General features: G+C 40.8%; 1 protein-coding gene across 1 annotated transcript in view; it reads right to left on the reverse strand.

Annotated features, from left to right (window-relative positions):
- srcap (Snf2-related CREBBP activator protein) overlaps nucleotides 1-18,076 on the reverse strand; it is a 113,137-nt gene that overhangs the window by 89,716 nt on the left and 5,345 nt on the right. Inside the window, 3 exon segments of the mRNA XM_062030731.1 lie at nucleotides 3,859-4,107; nucleotides 4,268-4,309; nucleotides 9,935-11,973. Coding sequence (XP_061886715.1) covers nucleotides 3,859-4,107; nucleotides 4,268-4,309; nucleotides 9,935-11,749 — 2,106 coding nt within the window. The 5' untranslated portion in view covers nucleotides 11,750-11,973.

Genomic DNA, 18,076 nt, shown 5'->3' on the forward strand with positions numbered 1-18,076 from the left:
TAAAAGTAAGTGAACATTTCCTTATATTCTTGTTAAAAAGATGAATACTTTGACCATGTTTTTATGGCAGTACATCTGTGATACGCCAGCATTTACAGCGGAGACTCGATGTCGGACGTGGTCTCAGCCTCAGTGAAAGTGTTAGCTTGTGCCTTGCTAGCTAGCTAACAAATTGGCTAGCATTTCAGCCAAAGTCAGCCAGCTAAACTTTGTCTACATTAATTCAAGTGCTTTTTAACACAGCGTCAATTTGCAATGCCGTGGAAAAAAAGGCCCAATAACAAACAAGAGTCATGCATGCACACATACAGACAGACAGAGGTATCATAACATTAAAAAATACAATCTATTAAATAGCCAACATTGTAAGAATGAATCAAATATATAATTCTACACATTGAGTCTATTAGAGTTAATCAATAATCAATATATCAGTGTACAGCTTTTTAAACATCACAAAATGATTTTCTTTTAGAGGAAGTTAGATGTGTTTGTTTTCATTGCAGCTATTTTAACTCCTTTTATTACATGAATAAGGTGAATTGTTTTTTTTTTGCAATTTGCCTATCTTTTTTCTTTTTAAACAGACAGCATTTTAAACGGGTCGGACGTGCCCTAAACACCTCCCTAGGGAGGCGTTCGGGTGGCATCCTGAGCAGATGCCCGAACCACCTCATCTGGCTCCTCTCCATGTGGAGGAGCAGCGGCTTTACTTTGAGCTCCTCCTGGATGGCAGAGCTTCTCACCCTATCTCTAAGGGAGAGAGAGACCCGCCACCCGGCGGAGGAAACTCATTTGGGCCGCTTGTACCCGTGATCTTGTCCTTTCGGTCATAACCCAAAGCTCATGACCATAGGTGAGGATGGGAACGTAGATCGACCGGTAAATTGAGAGCTTTGCCTTCCGGCTCAGCTCCTTCTTCACCACAACGGATCGATACAGCGTCCGCATTACTGAAGACGCCGCACCGATCCGCCTGTCGATCTCACGATCCACTCTTCCCTCACTCGTGAACAAGACTCCGAGGTACTTGAACTCCTCCACTTGGGGTGAGTTAACCCCCAATTCCAACCCTTGATGCTGAGTGCCAAGCAGGGAGGTAATGGGTTCCATTTTTATAGTCTTTGGTATGACTCGGCCGGGGGTTTGAACTCACGACCTACCGATCTCTGGGCGGACACATTTTTGTAACAGTATAAATAAATATTTATGCACATTAGAGATGCGCGGTTTGCGGACACAACCGCGGAGTCCGCGGATAAACCGCGGGTCGGGCGGGCGACATGACGAAAAAAATAGATTTTAAATAGATTCGGGCGGGTGGCCGTTGAACCAATTCGGAAATATATATACATAGTTAAATGTTGTTACCCACATACAAAAAACGAGCAGCACTCTTTGAAACAGCCGTCTATTTTCATTATAATTCAAGTTGGATGATAAAGTGCAGTCTGATGGGTTTGATTTCCCCGCCTTCAGCTATTTGCCTTGGCCAATAAGTTGCAGGTAATTTATTATTATTATTTATTTAATTTATTTTTGTTTAAATAGGGATGAAATACATGTTATTGTATAATTTAAGTTTGTGCGCGTGATTGACAGCCTAAGGCTTATGAGGCACATTTTTTATTTATTTTTTTATTTCCACTTAAAAACGTATGAGCTTATGCCTATGCCTACAACATAGGCTATGTGTTTATCTTTATTTTCCTGCCTGTCGTTGACAATGGAGATTGTCTGATATTGTGTCATGGCTGCAGATCAATCAATAAAGGTTCATCTTTGTCGCAAAATTGTTCACTGTGCACCCCGCCCTCGTCCCTATTTGAGCGTTATAACGTTAACAAGTTCATATTCATTGAAATAAATTCAGAACATTTTTTTTACCTAACGAAAATATAGGCTTAGTCTTTCTAAAACATTTTTTTAACTTCTTAAAAGCATCGTTCTGCTTGCAGCAACTGCGCACACAAAGTGTGAGGAACGCACTCCTGATCTGAGGGCTTTGGCAACAATAGTCAACACTTTCTTAATGGAAATGACAATAATATTATAATAATGATAAATAATATTATCACGCATTAATATCTCTTAGCCACTAATGCGTGGCCAAGAGATATTAATGCGTGGCACGCATTGAATGTCTCTGCTGCATTGGATCAGTCTCCTTTCTTTAACAGGCAAAAGCTTTCAAACCTCACTAATGCCTTGCATCGTCTATATTAGATATATAACAACGGGCGGGTGTGGTTTTGATAAAATGTTGGTTCGGGTGGATGACGACTTTTGTGATGCGGTTGCGGATGAAATAATTGCCTATCCGTGCATCTCTAATGCACATGCTTAAAATAACTTTAACTGCATTTAGAAGTCAACAGAAAAATGAGAGCCATTAAAGGCCTACTAAAAGCCACTACTAGCGACCACGCAGTCTGATAGTTTATATATTAATGATGAAATCTTAACATTGCAACACATGCCAATACAGCCGGGTTAACTTATAAAGTGACATTTTAAACTTCCCAGGAAACTTCCGCTTGAAAACGTCGCGGTATGATGACGTATGCGCGTGACGTCACGAGGTCAAGGGAAGTGTTTGGACCCAGTTCAAATACCTCTGTTTTCTTCGACAAAATTCCACAGTATTCTGGACATCTGTGTTGGTGAATCTTTTGCAATTTGTTTAATGGACAATGGTGACTACAAATAAGAAAGTTGTAGGTGCGATCGGTGGAGCGGCGGACTACAGCAACACCAACACCAGGAGGTTGTGTTGTGTTTTGAGCAGGATAGCAGACGCACTACAGTGAGTAAGCCCGCCGCCGCATCTAAGTTAGCTTCTGTTTTTTTAGCTTCGCAAAGCTGAATATTATTAATCGTGTATTTACATGTTCATGGTTTAATAGTATTTTTGATCTTCTGTCTATCCATCCAGTCAGGATTTTTTTTTAATTTAGTTTCTATCTGCATTTGAGACTGCTATGCTATCACGTTGGCTACGTAGCTAGGTTAGCTTCTATTTTTTTAGCTTCGAAAAGCTGAATATTATTAATCGTGTATTTACATGTTCATGGTTTAATAGTATTTTTGATATTCTGTCTATCCATCCAGTCAGGGTTTTTTTTAATTTAGTTTCTATCTGCATTTGAGACTGCTATGCTATCACGTTGGCTACGTTGCTAGGTTAGCTTCTATTTTTTTAGCTTCGAAAAGCTGAATATTATTAATCGTGTATTTACATGTTCATGGTTTAATAGTATTTTTGATCTTCTGTCTATCCATCCAGTCAGGTTTTTTTTTAATTTAGTTTCTAACTGCATTTGAGACTGCTATGCTATCACGTTGGCTACGTAGCTAGGTTAGCTTCTATTTTTTTAGCTTCGAAAAGCTGAATATTATTAATCGTGTATTTACATGTTCATGGTTTAATAGTATTATTGATCTTCTGTCTATCCATCCAGTCAGGTTTTTTTTAAATTTAGTTTCTATCTGCATTTGAGACTGCTATGCTATCACGTTGGCTACGTTGCTAGGTTAGCTTCTATTTTTTTTAGCTTCTACTTCCGGTACAGGCAAGGCTTTTTTTATCAGCGAGCAAAAGTTGCGAACTTTATCGTCGATTTTCTCTACTAAATCCTTTCAGCAAAAATATGGCAATATTGCGAAATGATCAAGTATGACACATAGAATGGATCTGCTATTCCCGTTTGAATAAAAAAATGTCATTTCAGTAGGCCTTTAAATATGTGTACGCTTTATAATCAGATTAATCATTCAGTGGTGGCAGAATGTGGAGCAGTGTTGGGTGTGACGCTCGTAGAAGAAGACCCCAAAAGAAGACATGAACAGTCCACTCACGTGTTTGGCCAACTCCACCATGTTGCCGCGTCGCTCTCCGCGAGGTCGCTGAGGAGTGGACTGATCCAGCGGCGACGAGGAGGAGCTGTAGCCCCCTGCGGACGAGGGGGATACAAACTTGCCGTGAGGCCCCCGGAGAGGGGACGACTTGTCTAGGCGGGAGGAGGTCCAATCACTGCCGGGCGAGGGTTCCAGCTGGGAGGAGGAGGAAGTCGAGGGCGAGATCCTGTCTGCGATCCACTTGCTCACCTGAGAAACAAAGAGGAGGGACTAAGAGGTGAAGGTCAAAGCCTTGTGCGAGAAGAACAAAGTGTGCATGCATGACTAGCGTGCTCCCTAAAAGCCACAGTGCACCCCCACAAGAGCCCCTCCCTGAGGTGTGCCGCTGAACCTCCCGGAGGGCACTTACCTTTCGGAACAGTGCCTGTCTGTCCGTCCTGCTCTGTCCATGCTGGAAAAACACACATGACTTAGCATGCCGCTGATGATCACTAATCAAACATATACAGTATGTCCAAAGTAACATGCAGGTGACGTGCATAAACATCAGGCTACCAAGACACTTTCAAACAGGGCTGCCCAAACTTCCTATACTGAGAGCCACAGACCGACAAATCAATTTGCTACTTTTCATCTTCAAAACCGGCACAATATATAGAACAACTAGAAAATGTTATTTCGGTAAAAATGTTGTGTGAACGCTGAAGATCCAAAGCCGAATTGAAATGCTAACAGTTAGCACGCTGGCCAGACAGTCTCAAGAAAACAAATATGAGCAAAAGGAGCTAAGCAAAAAAGCTAGCATGCTAACGGGTACGATGCTAACAATAGCATGCTTACAGAGTGAAATATCAAAATATATGACACTAAGCTGTATACCAGCTAAATTAGCTAAAACATCTAGCATGCTAAAATGGTAACTGCGTCAAGTACCAAAATATGTTACTCTGAGGTGTGCACCTGAAAATGTATCAAAATGCTAGCATGCTAATGTTAGAACGCTAACAAAAAATATGAGCAAAAGGAGCAAAGCAAAAAAGCTAGCACGCTAACGGGTACGATGCTAACAATAGCATGCTTACAGTGTGAAATATCAAAATATATGACACTAAGCTGTATACCTGCTAAATTAGCTAAAACATCCAGCATGCTAAAATGGTAACCGCGTCAAGTACCAAAATATGTTACTCTGAGGTGTGCACCTGAAAATGTATCAAAATGCTAGCATGCTAATGTTAGAACGCTAACAAAAAATATGAGCAAAAGGAGCAAAGCAAAAAAGCTAGCACGCTAACGGGTAGGATGCTAACAATAGCATGCTTACAGTGTGAAATATCAAAATATATGACACTAAGCTGTATACCCGCTAAATTAGCTAAAACATCTAGCATGCTAAAATGGTAATTGCGTCAAGTACCAAAATATGTTACTCTGAGGTGTGCACCTGAAAATGTATCAAAATGCTAGCATGCTAATGTTAGAATGCTAACAAAAAATATGAGCAAAAGGAGCAAAGCAAAAAAAGCTAGCACGCTAACGGGTACGATGCTAACAATAGCATGCTTACAGTGTGAAATATCAAAATATATGACACTAAGCTGTATACCTGCTAAATTAGCTAAAACATCCAGCATGCTAAAATGGTAACTGCGTCAAGTACCAAAATATGTTACTCTGAGGTGTGCACCTGAAAATGTATCAAAATGCTAGCATGCTAATGTTAGAATGCTAACAAAAAATATGAGCAAAAGGAGCAAAGCAAAAAAGCTAGCACGCTAACGGGTACGATGCTAACAATAACATCCTTACTGTGTGAAATACCAAAATATATGACACTAAGCTGTATACCAGCTAAATTAGCTAAAACATCTAGCATGCTAAAATGCTAACTGCGTCAAGTACCAAAATATGTTACTCTGAGGTGTGCACCTGAAAATGTATCAAAATGCTAGCATGCTAATGTTAGAATGCTAACAAAAAATATGAGCAAAAGGAGCAAAGCAAAAAAGCTAGCACGCTAACGGGTACAATGCTAACAATAGCACGCTTACAGTATGAAATATCAAAATATATGACACTAAGCTGTATACCTGCTAAATTAGCTAAAACATCCAGCATGCTAAAATGGTAACTGCGTCAAGTACCAAAATATGTTACTCTGAGGTGTGCACCTGAAAATGTATCAAAATGCTAGCCTGCTAACGTCAGAATGCTAACGATTGTGCTGCAGGCAGTTAAAAGTATTTTCTGGACTACAGACAACTGGTATAAAAGCCGCATCCACTAAATTTTGAAAGAATAAAAAACTCTGTATATTAGCCGCACCAGACTATAAGCCGCAGATATATACGCTGTGAAATTAGTTATTTACACAACATTTTATAAATGTTTATTTACATACCTAAATTGTTTCCAAACGGTGCCTGTAACAGGGCAGTAAAACGGCTGATCAAACAAAACTGATGTCATCGCCATGGACCCACTGGCTATGCAAGCTAGCTCTGCAATCAGCTAAACAGACTCAATAACTCCACGGTGACGTTTTGGTGCATTTACTGAGGAATTAGTGCAACTGAAACAATGCGAAAAGAATGCCGTTGTAAGTTAATAATACTAACAGACACTCGTAAACATGTTAGCATATTAGTTCATGCTAACAACGCTAGCTTCCTTACATTACGGTAACGCGTACAAATGTGCATGAAAACACTCCTACAGACATCACACATGAGAGACAGTTTAGTAAGCGTGAATTACCAACGTTACTTGGAGTGACGAATGAAGAATCCATATGAGTAAAACCGTTATGGATGGCTAGAAGACTGAGCAACAATTGTACTTCCGGTTGAAAGCACTAGTCTGAAGAGTAGGGCAATGCAGTACTGCAGTACAGGCAGCGAGCAAACTTGTCCAAAAGATGGCGCCATAGCACAAACAATACACAACTATTCAGTATATTTGCTTGTTTTTTTTTTAGTTTAGCCGCACAGTTTTAAAGCTGCAGGATTTAAAGGCCTACTGAAAGCCACTACTAGCGACCACGCAGTCTGATAGTTTATATATCAATGATGAAATCTTAACATTGCAACACATGCCAATACGGCCGGGTTAACTTATAAAGTGCAATTTTAAATTTCCCGCTAAACTTCCGGTTCGAAACGCCTCTGAGGGTTGACATATGTGCGTGACATCAATCATTGAAACGGAAGTATTCGGACACCATTGAAGCCAATACGAAATAGCTCTGTTTTCATCTCATTATTCCACAGTATTCTGGACATCTGTGTTGGTGAATCTTTTGCAATTTGTTCATTGAATTATGGAGAAAGAAGCTGAGCAAGCAAAGAAGAAAGTTGTCGGTGCGAAGTGTCTATTTTGCGAGGGAAGTCAGCAACAACACGTACACAGCCGGCGCTTCTTTGTTTACATTCCCGAAAGATGCAGTCAAGATGGAAGAACTCGGACAACAGAGACTCTTACCAGGAGGACTTTGATTTGGATACACAGTTGCGATAACGTGAGTACACAGCTGCGCTTCCAAACATTTGATCGCTTGCTATAACTAGCTCGAGCTAGTAGCTAGGAGCTAGCATTAGGATTAATTTGTGGCATATTAAATATAAGCCTGGTTGTGTTGTGGCTAATAGAGTATATATATGTCTTGTGTTTATTTACTGTTGTAGTCATTCCCAGCTGAATATCAGGTCCCACCCGCGCGCTTCCAAACATTTGATCGCTTGCCAGTACGTGCGTGTCATGTACGTAACTTTGATTAAATATATAAGCTTTATGAACCTTGGGTTAGGTGAACGGTTGTTTGGGCTGAGTGATTGTGTGTGTTGTGCAGGTGTTTGAATTGTATTGGCGGGTTATATATACGGGATCCCGTCCATATTACCCGCTCGAGCTATAACTAGCTCGAGCTAGTAGCTAGGAGCTAGCATAACAAACACCTAGGTGTTTTTATGCGGGATTAATTTGTGGCATATTAAATATAAGCCTGGTTGTGTTGTGGCTAATAGAGTATATATATGTCTTGTGTTTATTTACTGTTGTAGTCATTTCCAGCTGAATATCAGGTCACCCCCGGCTCTCACAGCATCTTCCACTCCCCACTAGTCCTTCACTTGCACTTTCCTCATTTAAAAATATTTCATCCTCGCTCAAATTAATGGGGAAATTGTCGCTTTCTCGGTCCGAATCTCTCTCACTTCATGCGGCCATCATTGTAAACAATAGGGAACTTTGCGTATATGTTCAACTGACTACGTCACGCTACTTCCGGTAGGGGCAAGCCTTTTTTTATCAGATACCAAAAGTTGCGATCTTTATCGTCGTTGTTCTATACTAAATCTTTTCAGCAAAAATATGACAATATCGCGAAATGATCAAGTATGACACATAGAATAGATCTGCTATCCCCGTTTAAATTTAAAAAATTCATTTCAGTAGGCCTTTAAAGCGCAGGAAAAAAGTAGCGGCTTATAGTCTGGAAGTTACAGTAGTTACTGGACACAAATGGCCCCTGGGTCGCACTGTGGACACCCCTGCTTTAAAGAAGAAAAACTGCATTTAAGATTATAGAATTGGGCTCTTAAGGGGGTTGCATCATGTAGAATGTCACTCCGTGGAGACCTCCTCCAAAGCCAAACAAGCACAGATTTGCTTGAATGTTCTACTCCGGGTTTTTCCTCCATTGTAAACAATCGTGGCGCAACACCTTCAAAATAAGTTTTTTTTTTTTTTTTTTAAACACTAGTTTTAACATGATAAAAAAGCTGTATGAATGGATATAGTCTATATAGTTTACTTACGACTACTGGCTATAGTACGTTTAAAAAACAACTCCGATATCATAAAAGTGTTCCTCATTGCTTTATTTTGAAAATAAAAACCTGTGCATCTAAATACCTGCCAGCTCGTCGCACACCTAAACAGACTTGACACCCGGCAAAAGTAAGGAGAACGTTGAATTAAAAGGTATTTTAAGCTAATTAATGCATTTCTTGTACAAGCCCGTGTTAATTACTGTAAATATTTTGACATTACGACATCCGACCTCCGTCTGGACATCGCGGTGTGGCGTGCACTTGTCCCCGTTATGTGTGCTCTTCTTCGGGCACTCCAGTTTCCTCCCACATTCCAAAAATATTCACGTTAGCTTAATCGGAGACTGTAAATTGCCCATAAATATAAATGTTCGTGTGAAGGATTATTTATATACAATTTATGTGCCTGCGATTGGGCATGCTAATTTGAGTTAGCTTGTCTATGAGCTAGTCCATTGTACGTTAGCATTAAGCTAGCGGCATTAGAAGTCAACCTTCATCCTGCATAATTGTACTCCTTTTTTCACTTTGTTCCGAATGATATTAATAATCTAACGTGATTCCTACACTTCATTTGTATATTTAATGGACTTACTTTTGTGTGCTTAGTTTTACATTGACTTCATTGGCAAGAGTAACAACAAAGCACCTCAAGTTATTTGTTTCAAATCTAATTCAAAGGACTGTTTATACATATTTGGCAAATCAATTTGCAACATTCATGGAGGGCAGAATAAAGTGTAACCTGTGTTGCATTTTACAATAAGCAACACTTGAAACTGCATTGAACAAAGAGAACACATTCTACCAAGTCAAATTCCTTGTGTTAAAGCTGATTGTGATGATATAACGAAACATTTTAATATTATTAATGGTACTATTAGTAACTAATACAACTAATATTTGCTGTTATATATACATAAAACCTTTGTTTAGCCTTTCTAAATAAATGTTATGAATCATTGCAAATCATAATGATCATGTCATATTGACCACGCCCCCACCGCCATGTGTGTGTGTGTGTGTGTGTGTGTGTGTGTGTGTGTGCGTGTGTGTGTGTGTATAGTGGCAATCTAGGGGAAAACCCTGAAGTATAGGGAGCTTTTGTCAACAGGGTTCCCCCTGCTGGTGCAAGCAGATTGTATTTACTTCTTCCTTGGCTCACGTTCCACCTCCGTAAAAAGTTTAGTTGTAAGTGAAAAGTTAACGACAGACTGATATATTTCAAAGGTGCTCATTATTCTTACTTCATGTAACGAGCGGGAAGTCGTCATTTCCCCGTCTGGTCTGTCTGCGTCGTCCTCGCTGCCTTCGTCTGCGCTGCTGACCTGTCCTGATGCGTCGTCCATGGCCTCCGCGTCCACCATCGCTTCATCGTCGTCCTCCTCCTCTTCTTCTTCTTCTTCTTCCTCCTCCTCCTCCTCCTCCTCCACAAAGGGGGAGTCGGGCTGCGTGGCACTGGAGGAAGATGGCCCGTCGCTACTTGAAGTTCTGGTGCCGGTTAAGGCTTCTGATTGGCCGGCGGGGGGCTTTGTTACATTTGAGTGGGAAGAACCGTCGGCAAGGCACTCTTCGGGGTCCACGTTTTGCTCGGACACCTGTGCCAGAGGGGATTGTGGGTGCTCCAGGACTGGTTCTGGATGAATAATCCTTGCTGGGTCCTCAGGTGGATCTTCTTTGGTACCTGCAGGACTCTGTGGTGTGATGCAGCGTTCCGTCGCCTCGCCTTCCGCAGTGTCGGCCGGCGATGCTTCGCCACTCGCCTGCAAACATGCCGTTGGAGTGTCGGTCTGCTGGAGGGGAAAGGGGTCCACTTCCACCAAGCAGACCTGGTTGGAGCTGGCGTCTAAGAGCAGATGTTGTCCCATGGCAGCGACCGCGTCATGTGACGAAGGCAAGTCCTGCTGGGAAATGATGAGCGTGTCGCTGTCGTCCATCGTGTGAATAGAAGGTTGCAGGTGCGAGTCCAGGCCCTCGTTGGAGTCCAACAGAGCGTTGAAGAGGTTGACCTCGTAGCCCGGGGAGTGGGGTATCTGCACGCTGGTGCTCACGCACACCGTTTCCTCGGCGGCGACCTCCTCCACCAGGTCACAGAACTGGTACACCTCCACGTTTTGGGCGCTCAGGTCCATGTCGGCCTGAGCGCCGTCTTGGTACAGCTTGGCCTCGGCGGGCGCGTGGCCGGTGACGATGGCCGCCTCGCACACGCTGCCGTCGGCGTGCTGTAGCAGGTAACTCTGCTTTAGGTGCACGTTGGACCACGAGGCCTCGCTCACCACCACAATCTCCTGCGACTGGGCAGAATGCACCAGCTCGGCGAACACGGGAGTCTCCGTCAGCGGGAACTGGTGGCAGGGCTGAGACACTACAAGGTCAGAGAGCGCCAGGTCCTTGGAGGAAGTCGCACTCAAACCACCTGCCGGGATATCTGCGTCTTGTCTGGCCGTAGTCCTGTTGGACAAGGCTGGAGCAGGAGAGCCTGAGCCAGGTCCAGTCGGTAGTTCTCCTGTGTTTGTTGTTTTAGCTTTGTAGGAGTGCTCATCTGCATCGTTAACATCCTGCCTGAGCTGACCCGTGACTGGCGGCAGGTCAACTTGCTCGCTGCAGTTCCACGAAGCGGCGGAGTCCTGGGCAGCGCTCGCTGGCGCCGTCTGATCGGTAGCGCCGTGCTCTCCAGCGCCAGAGAAGGATGAGGCCGTGAAGCAGATCTGAACTTGCGCTTGCGGGATAATAGTTCCACCTGTGTACGATTGGAATTCCACGCCTGTTCCGTTTTCAGAGTTGCACTTGTGCGCCGCCGCGACCAGCACAACTCCCGCGCCCGCTTGCGGCTGGATTTGATGTGTCTCGCTATTTGAGAGGCGTGTCTCTTTAGCAGCAATTTGTAAGTCGTGTTGCAACACGCGCGCCTCGTCGTCGTTTTGTGCATGTGACGCGAGGGGACTGTTACGGGTCCTGAAGTCCTCGGCGAGGGATGAGCGGACCCCCTGTGAGACGCGGGGATTAGCGTCGCCGCTGATGGGGAGCGTCTGGGGAAAGGCAGTAGAAGGAGCGGTCTCCATGACCACAAACACAGAGTCACCGCCCTCGGGCCTGGGCGCCAGGACTTGACTGACCGGGCGGGGGGCGGCGGCCGGCTGCGGGACATGCCCAGGCGACTCCCCAGACACATTATGTGCAGCCTGGGGTTTGCCACCCAGCACATCCACAGCCGGAGAGGCACGCTGCAGCACTGCCGCCTCCCCACACTTTCCTCTCTTGGTGCTGCTCCGGCCACACGTTGCACCTGCAGGGCGCAGAAGAAGAGAGCAACAATGAACAGGGAGAAGGGCAGGGGGCTGAGAATGTGCTACCACTGATGGGTGGATCCATTTCAGGGCTGTGAGCACCTCTTGAGAGAAACAGAAGAACATTGAGGGGGGGGACATTGAGGAGGAAAAAAAGAGGCAAATTGAGGAACAAAAAGAGGCAAAGTGAGGAGATAAAAAGAGGAACATTGAGGAGATAAAAAGAGGAGCATTGAGGAGATAAAAAGAGGAAACTTGAGGAGTAAAAAAGAGGAAACTTGAGGAGAAAAACCAGAAACATTGAGGAGAAAAGAGGAAATTTGGTGAGAAAAAAAGTCGAAATATGGGGAAGAAAATAGAGGAACATTGAGGAGATAAAAAGGAAAATTTAGGAGAAAAAAAGAGGAAAGTTGAGTGGAAAAAAGAGAAAACCTGAGGAGAAAAAAAGAAATATTGAGGAGAAAAGAGTAGACTTGGGGAGAATAAAAGAGGAAACTTGAGGAGAAAACAGAAACATTGAGGAGAAACGAGGAGATTTGGGGAGAATAAAAGAGGAAACTTGAGGAGAAAAAAGAAGAAAATTGGGGAGAAAAAAAGAGGAAAATTAAGGGGAAAAAAGGACAATTAAGGAGAAAAAAGGATAATTGAGGAGAAAAAGGGACAATTGAGGAGAAAAGAGACAATTTGGGGAGAATAAAAGAGGAAACTTGAGGAGAAAACAAACATTGAGGAGAAACGAGGAGATTTGGGGAGAATAAAAGAGGAAACTTGAGGAGAAAAAAGAAGAAAATTGGGGAGAAAAAAAGAGGAAAATTAAGGGGGAAAAAAGGACAATTGAGGAGAAAAAAGGATAATTGAGGAGAAAAAGGGACAATTGAGGAGAAAAGAGACAATTTGGGGAGAATAAAAGAGGAAACTTGAGGAGAAAACAGAAACATTGAGGAGAAACGAGGAGATTTGGGGAGAATAAAAGAGGAAACTTGAGGAGAAAAAAGAAGAAAATTGGGGAGAAAAAAAGAGGAAAATTAAGGGGAAAAAAAGAGGACAATTAAGGAGAAAAAAAGAGGACAACTGAGGAGAAAAAAGGACAATTGAGGAGAAAAAAGGACAATTGAGGAGAAAACAGACAATTTGGGGAGAATAAAAGAGGAAACTTGAGGAGAAAAAAGAGGAACATTGGAGAGAATTAAAGAGGACAATTGAGGAGAAAAAAGGACAATTGAGGAGAAAACAGACAATTTGGGGAGAATAAAAGAGGAAACTTGAGGAGAAAAAAGAGGAACATTGGAGAGAATTAAAGAGGACAATTGAGGGGAAAAAAGGAAAATTAAGGAGAAAAAAAGAGGAAAGTTGAGTGGAAAAAAAGAGAAACATTGAGGAGAAAAGAGATTCGGGGAGAAAAAAAAGAGAATAAAAGAGGACAATTGAGGGGAAATAAAGGAGAAACTGCAGGAAAAAAGAGGGAAATTTCTATCAGCACAAAGTAATGCCAAGCAAATTCCAAAAGAAAACATATTATTATTATTATTGAATATGCTCAACAAGTAATTATATACACACTATAATCCTTTAACCAAGTAGTATTTTCTTTGTTTAGTAACTTAAATAAACACACACAATATACTTTATTGGCAAAGGAAAAAATAAATATTGTTCTATTACTTTTATTTGTGTGCGTGAATATGTTTGTCTTCTTCCATTTTAATTAGTAAACTTTTTAGAATGTTGTGTTTTTCAAAAAACACAAATTAGGTGATCATTTGTTCCACTTCCTGTTTATGTGACGTCACGCGTGTTCACTTCCTGTTTATATCCATAACTTTGAGCAAAGAAAGCAATGCATCCTAGTTGTTTACATCAACGTTGTGTTACACGTTTAGGTCGGGGAATGACCTTTTAACGTGGAAAGGTGTTAATGTCTCGTTTTCATGTTAGCACTTACGCTTGCTAGCAAGCTAACGTTAGGTAGTCCCTTCTTTTGTCAATGTTTGGTTATTAATCACAGTTTTTGGGTCATTTTGATTTAATGCAGCAATACTAAGTTTTACAGCGGTTGTCAGTATGACCGTTTATGTGTAGCTGCTTCCTCTTGCAGCCCACAACAATACATGCGCTTATCCAGTCCATTTTGTTTTCATCACTATGTTAATTGACTTATCAAATATAAGCCCAGGTCTACTGCCCGACTGTGGCGTCATCACCATCAGTCATCAAAACAAAAATGGCGGATAGGTCACATGGAATACAAAGGCCACAACACACCTCTAAGCCACGACGGACACAATGGAAGTGAAAGCAGAGCCAGTTTTGTCAGCGGAGAAGTTATTATTATTTTTAAGTCCACGTAAAAACCGAAAATTCTAAAACAGAAGAGGCCACAGAAGGACGTCGGAGTCCACAAAAACTGAAAGTTCCATAAAATTCAGCATTGAAAATAAGCCAAATGAAGGATGGTGGGGTCCACAAAAACTGAAAATTCCGTAAAACGAGTGTGAAAGGTGTGAAGGTGAGAGTGTGTGGGAGTGATCGCCATTAGTTGTGAGAAGTAATAGTGGGTTATTGTGGAAGCCTTAGGCAAGACATCTCCACTGGGGGACTACCTCCAGTAGAAGCGACTTGTACCCCAATAATAAATTAAACCACTATCTTACAACAAAGACAAAAGTAATCCTCATAAGTTCGGCTTTGTAGGGGACGACGGATTACTCCAAATTCTCAAAATGGGAAAAGGGACAAGTAAACCAAAGGTTAGTCCAAAAGACGAGTTAAAATGTAAAGACTGGAAAGCAGTAGAAAAAAACCAAATCCAGACTTACTGAAATTTCTCGATGACCGGATCTCAAAACATGAATTTACCGGACGCCTCAAAGTGGGTGATATAGTGAGCCTTCTCACGACGTAATAAATGTTCAATCAGCGTTGTGCCTCTTTGGAAGTGCAGCCCAGAAGAAGAAAGTAAATAAATAGGACTAACACCAGCATAGAAGTTGAAACACAACATTTAAAAGGAGAAGACACTTTACTTTCACTATCTGCTGCAGATCACCAGTAATCCTGCCCAAAATGAGGACTTGCAGGCACTCAGAACGTCTATGTGACTGTATGGTCCCGACTGGGAAAAACAACACACCCACTAATTTAACCAGAAACGCCATTTTTATATCTAAATAATTTGTAATCAGACTTTTTGTTTAAGTACATGCAAATATAAAATAAAACTGCAGACACTTTGTCTTCTTTTTGTTTGATTGTGGTTAAGAAAACATTTTCTTCCTGAAATAATCATGAAACTGTGTGTTGGTACTAGGGCTGGGCGATATATCCATATATGCGATATATCGCGGGTTTGTCTCTGTGCGATATAGAAAATGACTATATCGTGATATTCGACTCATGCAGTTGCTTTTAGCTGCTGGCATTACACTACAGGCTCTCCTCACTCTTTCCTGTGTCTCCTTCTCACAGACAGACAAGCGCACCTTCCTACATACGTCACATACTGTCACGTCATACGTCACATACGTATACGCCCTCCCGGAGCAGAGAGGTAGCGGCATGGGTAACGTTAGCTGTGATGCTAGCGGAGTGATGCGAGTGGTAATACGAGAGAGATAGAAGGTGCGAATCTGGTAACAAATGAAGGAATAATTAATTCCCCAAAAAAACATTGTCTGGCGGTGGTTTGGCTTCAAGTGGGAATATGTCGAACAGACAACCGTAATTTGTCAAGTGTGGGGCAAAAGCGTTGCTATAAAAAGTAGCATTACTGCTAATATGTAGCATCATTTGAAAAGTCACCTGCTAGAGAATGAAGAGTGCTTACTCCGCATGTCAACATCTCCGTTCGGTGCCACACGCCCACACCATCAAAATGCCGAGGCAAACATTTCCAGATCAACACCGTATGAAAAAAATAGTGATTTTTTTTAGTTGTGATTTCCTTCTCTGCATGAAAGTTTTAAAGTAGCATATATTAATGCAGCATGAAGAAGAATGTTTAATGTAGACACATAAAATCACCAGACTGCTGTGATTACATGCATCGAGTGTTCATTCAAGGCTAAGGCAAAATATCGAGATATATATCGTGAATCGCGATATGGCCTTAAAATATCGCGATATTAAAAAAAGGCCATATCGCCCAGCCCTAGTTGGTACACATTATTTTACACCAACTCACATTCTAACCGCACTTTAATGTGTTTTCATTCAATAAAAGATACAGAATTTAAGTTTTGAAAACTCCACAATCTGGGTCACTGCTTGAAGTACACAAGTCATTCAAGAACGAAAATAATAATTTACTATTACAAAGTGTTGTTTAGTAAATGTTCACTTGAAATAAAATATTGACTACACCTAATATACTTGTTACAAGATACTGCAGTAGACTCACTATAAACCTGCATGGGACAAGCCGATTTCATTTAAAAAAACGGAAGAAAAAAAACGTATTATCAATCGAGATCGGATGATATGAAAAAATTAATCGTGATAATTTTCTTGCCACATGGCCCAGACCTTGTATCCATCATTTGTTCATACATAATTCCCTTATAAGAATTAAAAGGCAATATAGGAATCTTCACCTGCAGTATCCACTATCTATTTCACACTCACATCAATTGTTTCGTTCTAAATAAACTAATATCTAGGCCTTATTTGATCATTCGATTGACCGTACGGTAAAAGAAAATTAAGTCGATAATCAGTTTGGAGTTGGAAAAGACGGAGGTACACACGTACATATATTTGACATATTTAGAATCACTGCAACCAAACAGATACAGACTTGCAAAGAGACCCGACAACTAAAATAAAATCCTGGACAAGAGCCACAGATAATAGAAATGGAAAAATTGACATTTAACATTAGAGAACAAATGGATTAGGTTAGATATATCCAGAAGATGTCTAATATAATCATTGATAAAGATGGTAGTATACATTAGAACAGGGGTCACCAACCTTTTTGAAAGCAAGAGCTACTTCTTGGGTAGTGATTAATGCGAAGGGCTACCAGTTTGATACACACTTCAATAAATTGCCAGAAATAGCCAATTTGCTCAATTTACCTTTAACTCTATGTTATTATTAATAATTAATGATATTTACACTTAATTGAACGGCTTAAAAGAGGAGAAAACACGAAAAAAATGACAATTAAATTTTGAAACATAGTTTATCTTCAATTTCGACTCTTTAAAATTCAAAATTCAACCGAAAAAAACAAGAGAAAAACTAGCTAATTCGAATCTTTTTGAAAAAATTAAAAAAAGAATTTATGGATCATCATTAGTAATTTTTCCTGATTAAGATTAATTTTAGAATTTTGATGACATGTTTTAAATAGGTTAATATCCAATCTACACTTTGTTAGAATATATAACAAATTGGACCAAGCTATATTTCTAACAAAGACAAATCATTATTTTTTCTAGATTTTCCAGAACAAAAATTTTAAAAGAAATTCAAAAGACTGAAATAAGATTTAAATTTGATTCTACAGATTTTGTAGATTTGCCAGAATATTTTTTTTTAATTTGAATCATAATAAGTTTGAAGAAATATTTCACAAATATTCTTCGTCGAAAAAACAGAAGCTAAAATGAAGAATTGAATTAAAATGTATTTATTATTCTTTACAATAAAAAAAATTAATTTACTTGAACATTGATTTAAATTGTCAGGAAAGAAGAGGAAGGAATTTAAAAGGTAAAAAGGTATATGTAATTAAAAATCCTACAATCATTTTTAGGGTTGTATTTTTTCTCTAAAATTGTCTTTCTGAAAGTTATAAGAAGCAAAGTAAAAAAAATTATGAATTTATTTAAACAAGTGAAGACCAAGTCTTTAAAATATTTTCTTGGATTTTCAAATTCTATTTGAGTTTTGTCTCTCTTAGAATTAAAAATGTCGGGCAAAGCGAGACCAGCTTGCTAGTAAATAAATACAATTTAAAAAATAGAGGCAGCTCACTGGTAAGTGCTGCTATTTGAGCTATTTTAAGAACAGGCCAGTGGGCTACTCATCTGGTCCTTACGGGCTACCTGGTGCCCGCGGGCACCGCGTTGGTGACCCCTACATTAGAATGTAGGTCAA

The sequence above is a fragment of the Entelurus aequoreus genome, linkage group LG21 (assembly GCF_033978785.1).
Source record: "Entelurus aequoreus isolate RoL-2023_Sb linkage group LG21, RoL_Eaeq_v1.1, whole genome shotgun sequence".
In the NCBI taxonomy this organism is placed as follows: Eukaryota; Metazoa; Chordata; class Actinopteri; order Syngnathiformes; family Syngnathidae; genus Entelurus; species Entelurus aequoreus.